At 36.5% G+C, this 9996-nt stretch overlaps 1 protein-coding gene across 7 annotated transcripts in view; it reads left to right on the top strand.

The window, feature by feature from the left end:
* Positions 1-574: 574 nt before the first annotated feature.
* The window catches only part of LOC113803937 (double-stranded RNA-binding protein Staufen), a 23326-nt gene continuing 13904 nt past the window's right edge, over positions 575-9996 (top strand). For 2 of the 7 annotated variants that reach the window (XM_070137303.1, XM_070137299.1), the window contains exons 1-9: positions 575-774; positions 5934-6043; positions 6352-7030; positions 7224-7380; positions 7543-7854; positions 8390-8594; positions 8738-8877; positions 9049-9229; positions 9569-9759. In XM_070137303.1, coding sequence (XP_069993404.1) covers positions 5935-6043; positions 6352-7030; positions 7224-7380; positions 7543-7854; positions 8390-8594; positions 8738-8877; positions 9049-9229; positions 9569-9759 — 1974 coding nt within the window. In that variant the 5' untranslated portion in view covers positions 575-774; position 5934. Of the gene's footprint in view, positions 775-5930; positions 6044-6351; positions 7031-7223; positions 7381-7542; positions 7855-8389; positions 8595-8737; positions 8878-9048; positions 9230-9568; positions 9760-9996 lie in introns of all 7 variants that reach the window. The other 5 variants (XM_070137301.1, XM_070137302.1, XM_070137300.1 and 2 more) reach the window with 5 other exon arrangements.

The following is a 9996-nucleotide window of genomic DNA, read 5'->3' as shown; positions in this document are numbered from 1 at the left end:
CCTATCTATACATACATATAGATACACAGATAGATAAATAGATAGATATAGAGATAGATAGATATAGAGACAGATAGATAGATATAGAGATAAATAGATATAGATACATAGATATGCATATGTATACATACATACATACATACATACATATATATATATATATATATATATATATATATATATATATATATATATATATAACATACTAATTGTATATTAGTACACTTGTCCTTGACCATAAGTTGACAGCAATACTACATCAGCCGCGTTCACAAAGACGCCTTTCTTATTTGGATGTGGCGCCTCCTAGGCCTTGGAATCCCGTTTCTTAAAGGAATATTCCAGATAAACGTTTTCTTTGGTTGGTCTATCTTCTTAAACCAAAAAAAACAAAAACAAATGATAGATAGATCCCTTGGAAGGATGCCTTTTATTAATGAACCGCGTTTGATGAGATTATTTCTAAACGTTTAGAAGAGATTATTACAAGACGGGGGTTTGCGAACGCGGCTTGGGAGGGGGGGAGGGGGAGCCAGGGGGTTGTCAGCTCCTCCCCCCTCCTCCCTCCCCCCCTACACGGTGTTGTCAGCTCCCCCTCAATGTTGTCAGCTCCGCACATCAGCATGGCCGCACACTAGTTTGTAGGATTACTGTCTCTCTTTGCCATACGTTTCACCAACTATTATCGCTCCCCTCCGCCTCTGATTTCATCTCAACCTTAAGTCCACCTCTAACTCTCTGGGTTGACGTGAAGTGAGAGGCCAGAACATTAAGGTGAGTCCGGGGAAATAAAAGAAAAGAGGGAGAGAGAGAGAGGGAGAGGACTCGCCTTGTCGTCTGCATTGGAGGGTGACAAATAAACCGCTCAGCTGATGCAACGGACTCGGGGGTTTTATTAATGGTTTTGGGGAGGATTGGCATGGATAAAGGGGGTTAAAGGGGGTTGGTTGGATGGGGTGGTGGGTGAGGGGGGGTTGACATGGGTGTTAGTTCGTGGTTGACGAGTTATTGCTGAGATGATCGGGGTTTTGTGTCCCCGCTCGAGGTTTTAATTTTTGCGAGGGTCTTATGGTGAATAATGTGTTTTATAGTTTTTTTTTAGGGTCTGATATATAATCAATAGAATGTCTGTGATTAATTATGCCTTTTGTAGTGTTTAGCTATCAGGAATAACCGTTCACACGAGCACCACTCTGCCCAGCCTCCGGGAGGGAGAAATAGCTCATTTAGAAGTCATTGGAATCTAGTTTTTAATTATTTTTCGATATATGAATAATCATCTCGCTGTCTGTTAAAATTAAGAACAACCCCATTTAGAACTTTGTCAAACTGCCATGACTCAAGTTCTCCGATCAGAAGACAGACCATGACAGGTAATGGTAGCGTATATATTAGCTTTTGATTTGAACGCCGGAATCAAATTTTAAATTGCGCTTTGCTTATAATCCCAAGTCAGAGAGATGAGGAAATCCAGCACGGCTAATCAATAGCAAATAAATTAAAAGATTAGAAATGAATAGATAAAATTAAAAATGAAAATTGATAAAAGATCAGAAAATTAAAATAAAGATAAGAAAGAGATGCCTGCATGGCTTCTTTTTAACAGTAGCTGAATGTTGAGGCTTTATCAGACTATAATATCATTTTTAGTTAAAAAGGGGAGACCTGCACCTGACTTCTCACTGCCACAGGTTATTATAAGTATTTCCCTGTGAATTCAAGCTGGACAAAAATGTAACTTGTGGAAAGACCTTTTTGCAGTGCTGAAGGTCATAAAAACTGTTTTATATTTTAAAATGACTTTTGATAAGATTTTGTTTGATATTTGATTTATATTTTCTTATTGCTATTTCATCATTTACTCAGTTCTGACAGGTGGCATGTAAATGTGTACCTTGGCGTTAAGACTCCTTTCAAAGTCACGTGTACTTGCATGCCACGCCTGTCGAACCTGTTCTAAGTTTTGTGCGCTTAATACTTGTTTGGCCATGACTCCAGTCACTGAAGAATTTGTTCCTCAAAAATAGGTTTAAAGTTACTTTTTACCCTGGTTTCTTTAAAATCGTATAGGCTGCAGCCAAAATTGTTGTGAGTAGGTAAATTATATGTTTCCAATTTTTCTTTCAAGTGGCTGACAAAGTGAGGCACCTAGCACATGGCTCAGTGCATGAAACTCTAGGTAGCATTAAGTTGATATTTTTTAACTTACTGCTGATGGGTATCTCAGGCATGATATCAAGCCATGTATTGGGCACAGTGTGCAGTCAACAACCCAAAGGAACGCAAGAAACATATAATCTTGGCAGAAGTCTCCTTTTGAGGGGCTCCATATCCTCAGTGACCAGGCTTGTCTAAAATAAATTACTGTTTAACACACATCCAAGAGCATACTCAACTGTGTGACATGGAGATACATACCAACTGGAAATGAGTCCAGACTTGCCATGACATAGCTATACATGTCACTCGGTAATGGGTGAAATCATATATTCTTAGGGTGTGGGATTTTGAGATGTAAATTGCTAATGTAATATTTGCACTCATTTCTTTATCAGATTAGGCTTCTTTGTAAGACTGAAGGAGATCCATAGTGAACATACAAATTTATGATGTAAATGAACAAATTAGGATGGTAAATTTCTAAGATATACTGATGTTATACCTATCTTTGTAATACTGAGATCCCATACAAGCTTAAAAATTCAAACACTTATATATCCACTTTGGGCGAATAGACTCAAATACAGGTACATTCTACTTGTAAGTTTCCATTGCAATTTTTCATCAAATAAGGAACTGATTTAAGCAAGAGTATGTGGTGGAGATTTGTTAGCTTTTGCCTGAGTGTCAAAGCGGAGGATGCAGTGGCAGTTACTTGCTATTGTATGATTAACAGTGAAAACTTCATTTACAGCTCACAGCAAGTTTCAAGTAGATTCAGATAGAATAGAACCAATATGTTTGGATTTCAGGTGTTTTGTTAGCAGTGGTTCATTGTACTTTAACTGTTTGAGTCCCATTTGGATGAATCTGAATTAAGCCTCATTTCGTATGAGCATGTTAATCAGTTTTTCTCCATGGCTAAAGATCAGTATCTCATTTTTGTGGAGATTTTTTATGCCTTTCACTCCAAATATCGGCTGCAGCATTCAAAGATCTATATATTAGTTTATTTGGATTCTTTTCTGTTCATTTGCTTTCTTGAGGCTCACTTGGTATATTTATGATTGATGGTTTATTAACATAAGTGATGTATGGAATATCATAACAATATTGTTGATGTTGTTTTTATCAACCATTGTTAAGTCACTCTTGGATGAAAGCTGCAGCATGCTTGTGCCCGTAATTCTTACTAGCTGCACATAATTCTTTAGGCTTTTCTTCAGTCTCTTTTAAAGTGTCTTTCATCAAAATGATGTCATCCGCAAATCTAAGATGGTTTAGCATTTCGCCATTAAAGTAGACACCTCTGTTTTGCCAGTCCAGCATTTTAGTGATGTTTTCCAAAAATGCAGTAAAGAGTCTTAGTGTATGGTATCTCCTTGTCTAGCACCTTTCCTTGTCCGAATGTTATCACTTCCTTTGTGTAGTTTTACCACATGTGTACAGTCAGTGTAAATTTCCTCTATCAGTCTGATATATTTTTTCCATGCCTTGGTCCTCCAGTAAATCTAAAACAGCTTGTGTCTCCAGTGAGCCTTCTCATAGACTAGGAATGTTAAACACAATGGTAGTTGGTATTTTTGATGATTCTGAATTAGTTGGTTTAAGCAGTGTGTGTGATCACTGATAGAAAAGCCACTTCTCACTTAATCCAGCATAACAGTATAAGAACTTAATAAATATCAGAATGTCACTAAATGTTTTGAAGTTTTGTGTGTTTAGTTTCTTTTGCTTTTGCTTTTATTAATTGACTTATTAATTAATTGATTTATTGATTTGATAATTTATTTTTGTTTGGTTTTGTCACTGTTTATCTGTTTTAAAGCTCTATGTTACTGTGATAATGACGCTCTTAGCTTTGGTAGTTATAGAGATTATAAGGAAAGATGTAGGGAAACAAGAGAAGCGAAGAAAACGAGGATTTAAAAACACACGGAAACCACATTATATATTCTATTAAAGACACGGTTATCACAGTATATGTAGAAACGCAGTCATTTGCCATTGGTTTGGCACTTGGCCAGAGTCTTGAGCGGCAGATAAAGGGATGAATATTCAGTTACCATGTGACAAGAACTGCTTATGTCCTTAAGGGAGATAGTGGCAGATTTCCAAGTTACCAATAATTTCTGAGAGTATGAAGAACTGGTGAGAGCCTATTGCAGTAACTGAATTTACAGCAAGAGTAATATATGTATAGGTGTCTTTAGTACCCAGAAGAAATTGTAGAATATTCTTGCCTGGTGCATTTTCTGTATGTATTATTATTGATTTTTTTATCATTTTATTTTATTTGCTCTTGGCCAGTTTGTTAAAATTTTAGGGATATGTATATATACAGAAATTAATGCATATACATATATATACATTTATATACATGTATATACATATATATACATGTATATACATATATATACGTATATATACATGTATATACATGTATATACATATATATACATGTATATACATATTTATACATGTATATGCATGCATATACATGTATATACATGTATATACATGTATATACATGTATATACATGTATATACATGTATATACATGTATATACATTTATATACATGTATATACATGTATATACATGTATATACATGTATATACATGTATATACATGTATATACATATATATGTATATATATGTATATATATGTATATAGATGTATGTATATGTATATATATATATATATATATATATATATATATACATATATATATACATATATATATATATACATATATATATATATACATATATACATACATACATATATATATATATATATATATATATATATATATATATATTCATATACATATATACATATATACATACATATATATATATATATATATATATATATATACATATATATATATATATATATATATACATATATATATATATATATATATATATATATATATATATATATATACATATATATATATACATGTATGTATATATATATAAATATATATACATATATATATATGTATACATATATATATATATATATATATATATATATATATATATACATATATGTATACATATATATATATATACATATATATAATATATATACATAAGTATATATACATATATATACATACGTATATATACATATATATACATACATATATATACATATATATATACCAGTCTAGACATGTATTTCTACTGGATAAATGGATAAATGTATGTCTGTCAGATAATTAGACAGATACGCGTTTATTTATTAATGTTTGTATGTTCGTATATATGAATATTCATTGGTTGGGCCTCGCACAGTTTTAACAAACTGGCAGTATGACCTTTGGGTGATTTGTGTATATTGTATTAGGCTTTCCATTTGAAATATTTTTACAGATCAAAAGATGACACAAGAACGATATGTGTTTGTGTGTGTGTTTGCATATGCTTGAGATGATGGCTGTAGTCTACAGACTTTTGGCTCTCAGATGAAGATCCAGAAACCTCCACCACATATACTTGACAAGATAGAGCTTTGATTGATTCTTTATTGGTTAGCAATTCATAATTGATTGTGGGCATACCTTCATTATCCACAGAGTATTTCCTACATGTAAAAGTGTTTTGTATTTTTAAAAATTTCATTCATTAGTTTTACTACTTCTTCATGCATTCTTTTTTCAAGAAAAAATGAAAATAAAATAGAGGTTGAACTTAAATGTGAAAAAAAGTAATATCTAAGCATTCTGGAAAAATTAAAAGATATTTGCCCACCAGCAGAATGGCGCAGGTACCTTTGCGCATGGCTCAGCCTGGTCTGGTGCCCCCCCATCAACAACGTCCTCCCATGATGGTCTCCATGACACAACCACCACCTGTATCCATGCAAGGTAAAGTTACTTTTTGGTTCGAAGCTAATTACATGTGGAGAATATGGTTACTCATGTAATATGTAATTATGTAACATATAGCCAATCATCTGGTTACTTTCATAAGTACCAATTATGTAGTTGATTTATATATTCATATATATAGTTTTGGGGGTTTGTTGCCTTTGAATTCAAAAAGGTATACTAGAAGAGAGATTTTCAGGGAAATTAAAATAACATTGATATTTGTAGTAAGGGTTACTTGTGAAATGAGACTTAATTTAAGAATGCAGTAGTTATATAATTTCACATAATTTCCATACTGCCAGCAGGTCTGGTGAGCATGGCGCCCATGATGGCCCCAGCGGGTGGGATGGCGGTTATGACGCAGGCCATGAGCCACCCAGATTCTGGTGTTGGTCCTGATCATCACACCCTCAATGCTCCATATCATCATCACCACCACCCCCATCACCATCATGGCCCTCCTGGTCCACATCACCCAGGCCCCCCACCACACCACCCCAGTGGGCCTCCCCAGCCTCCCCCAACAGGTCCTCCCCCCCACACGGGCCCTCCCCACTCTCAGTATCACCCTGCCCATCACCCAGCTCAGGCCCCTCATCATGGCCCACATCCAACTCATGCCCCACACCACGGTCCTCATCACTCTGGCCCACACTCGGGTCCTCATTCTGGCCCACATTCGGGTCCTCACTCGGGGCCGCATGGTGGGCCACATGGTGGACCACATTCTGGTCCACATGGGGGTCCACATGGAGGACCACACAGTCATGGTGGCCCTCACTCTGGTCCTCACATGGGACCTCACACAAGCAACAGCGGTAGTGGGCCACACAGTGGGCCACATGGTGGGCCACATGGAGGACATCATGGTGGACCAACGCATCCTCAGTCCCACCTACAAGCAGCAGCAGTTGCTGGTCCTCCCCACATGACACACCCTCCACACACTGTCATGCACCACTCTGCGCCACACCAGGTAACCTGCTATATGCTTGGAAGGAGCCATATCTTGGTCTTTTGTACTTTGATATGCTCTGATTTGTTCTTTGCTATTTGTGACACGTTCCATCTTTCATGGATTCTATATAAATATGCATTATTATTTGAAAATATTGAAATTATTTTATGTTTTTTCTTGAACACATTTGATCATTCCAATTTTTATATGGGTCACACGTTACCAGATGAGTGGCATGGGTAGTGGAGGGCCTGGGGGCATGGGAGCCTCTCCAAACAGTAGTCATCAACAGCAGCAACAGCAGCAGCAACAACAACAGCAACAACAGCAGCAACAACAGCAGCAGCAACCTCCACCACCACTCCATACACAAGTAAGGAAATTGTTTGTAATATTAAGTTGGGTTTTGAGTGTGAGTTTTGCTATAGATATTCAAAGTTATATCTCTGAGATATTGTTTCTTCAGGTCTTTTTTGTTTTCAAGTGTATTCTCAATGGTGTATTCGTAAATGAGAACTACATTTGAATATTTTAGGTACAACACCAACCAATGGCTCAGACAATGCAACATCAACCACACCAGCAGCAGCCACAACAGCAACAGCAGCAACAGCCACCACAGCAGCACCAGCAACAACCACAACCACAAGATATTGTTGGCAATGGTGGTGTAGTTGTAGGAATGACTCCAACAAGCAGTGGTGTTGGCGTTAGTGTGGGTGGCTCATCTCCAACGAATTCCTCTTCAATGAGCAACTCAATGTGCCTCTCTAATACTGATCCTTCAACGTCAAGTAAAGAGAAGACCCCAATGTGTCTTATTAATGAGCTTGCCAGATATAATAAGGTGAGGACACACTACTTGGATTGAGTGTAATTAGCTGATTAAATGAAATTATACTAGAGAAACAGGTGCTGCATGTATGTTTATATGTCATGATAGTGTGTGATGTCTTGCTTTTTCTTTTTTTTTCACACTTCCATCATAATATCTTTCTATTATTGTACTGAGTGTTCTTATCAAACTTAGTCTTACTGTTCTTTCTTCTCTTAATGCTAGAGGTCATGCCAAACACTTTTGACTATTGATTATTTTTATTCAGACTTTAATTAGTGTTACATAGTGTTTCATAAGCATAGGATATTCTAGAATAAAGGAATAGACTTTATTATAAAGGGCAATAATTCATATGGTATAGAATGTATGTTATTTGATTCAGTTTTTTTAATTCATTATTAAGGAAGATGTACTGTATGTAGTGCAAATAGAAATATTAGTGGGAAAGAATTAAGGGTAGATAATAAGTGAAAAGATTAATCTTGTAGTTGGTACCTGTAAATATTGTCAGATGAAAGTAGTCTCTGATTCCCCTATTGACCAGATTCAACACCAGTACTGTTTAACGGATGAGAAGGGTCCAGCACACAAGAAGACCTTTACAGTAACATTGAGGCTTGGGGAGAGTGAGGAATACACAGCCTCTGGTCCCAGTATCAAAAAAGCTCAACATTCGGCTGCTGCCATAGCTCTTGAGAAGACGCAGTTCAAACACCCACCCCCAAAGACACAACGACAGAACAAACAAAGTAGGAAGCTCTCGTATGATTTTTTGCCAAGCTATGGAAGATAGGTATTAAGATTTGAAGAAACGTGCATATGAATTAACTTTGTTTCATTTCACGTTTGTCATATATTGGCCTTGTCATTCTGATAGTTTGTGTGCTTTCAGCCAAACTCACACCAACCGTTGAATTAAATGCCCTTGCAATGAAGCGAGGAGAAGCTGCTGTTTATACCTTTATGGAGACCCCCCGTCCCCCCAATCCATACTTCAACATGCCACCAAACATAAGAGCCATGTATAATCAGGTTTGTAATTTGAGACTTCATATGAACATCATATGATTCGATGTTCTTCATGTGAGTGATGAACTTTGTGTTGATATGCCTTTCTTTGATGAGATACTACTTGGCATTGATAATAAAGTGAAAATTACTAATCAATGTTCTTTTATAAACTTAGTATTATTCCGTTTGCAGAAATATTATGGACGACCGCCACTTTACCCTATATTCTTTGTAACATTAAGAGTTGGCACTCGGGAATTCATAGGTGAAGGAACCACAGCTCAACAGGCAAAGCACAATGCAGCCTCCAAAGCGTTAAAATTAATGAAACAACTTCCCATGCCTGAGAATGCTACTACATGTACACAAGGAGGTAAGAAAAAAGGAGTTATGTGGTTAAATTTGATGGGACTGTTTTTCAGATTACCAAAGTTGGAATGTTTTTTGTAAGTGAATGAGAGTTGAGTATGTTTTTTTTTTTTTGGTGGTGGATGAGCGTGTGCACGTGTGTGTGTGTCTGTGCATGTACGCATGTGTGTGTGCATGCGTGTTTGCTTGTGTGTATGGGTGTGTGGGTGTGTGCATGTGCATACCTGTATATGTCAAATATAGATAGTAATCTCTTTGATGGGTTAAATTAGGACATGTGGTATGTATATATTCAATAATTTGTCAGTGTTACCCATATCATGCCATTTTTATCTTTTGACAGATTTGTCAGATTTGGACCCAAATGCAGATTTGAAATCTCCCATCTCCCTTGTTCATGAAATTGCACTGAAGCGCAATTTGACTGTTGCGTTTGAAGTCATACGTGAATCGGGTCCTCCACACATGCGAACTTTTGTCACAGTTTGCATTGTGGGAGAATATAGAACAGAAGGAGAAGGCACAGGCAAGAAGGTATTTAGATGATTTAAAATGTTTTATTATTGCTCAACCCAATCACGCTGGGAGACACTGGAAGACGTTCTGCCACATCATGGTTTACCACCCTACAACAATGGGATAAGGTCTTCATGTTACATGCAGTTTAAATTGTGCAAGCTAAACGGTTGTGCTTGTTTTGCCCCGGCTTTATCTGTTGAAGAGAAAAAGCCACTCAGCAGTAGGTTTGAAGCCTCATTCTACCATCTTTGC

Source organism: Penaeus vannamei, chromosome 23, assembly GCF_042767895.1.
Source record: "Penaeus vannamei isolate JL-2024 chromosome 23, ASM4276789v1, whole genome shotgun sequence".
Taxonomy (NCBI): domain Eukaryota; kingdom Metazoa; phylum Arthropoda; class Malacostraca; order Decapoda; family Penaeidae; genus Penaeus; species Penaeus vannamei.
The sequence above is the reverse complement of the archived record's forward strand: the minus strand, read 5'-3'. Positions and strand labels throughout refer to the sequence as shown.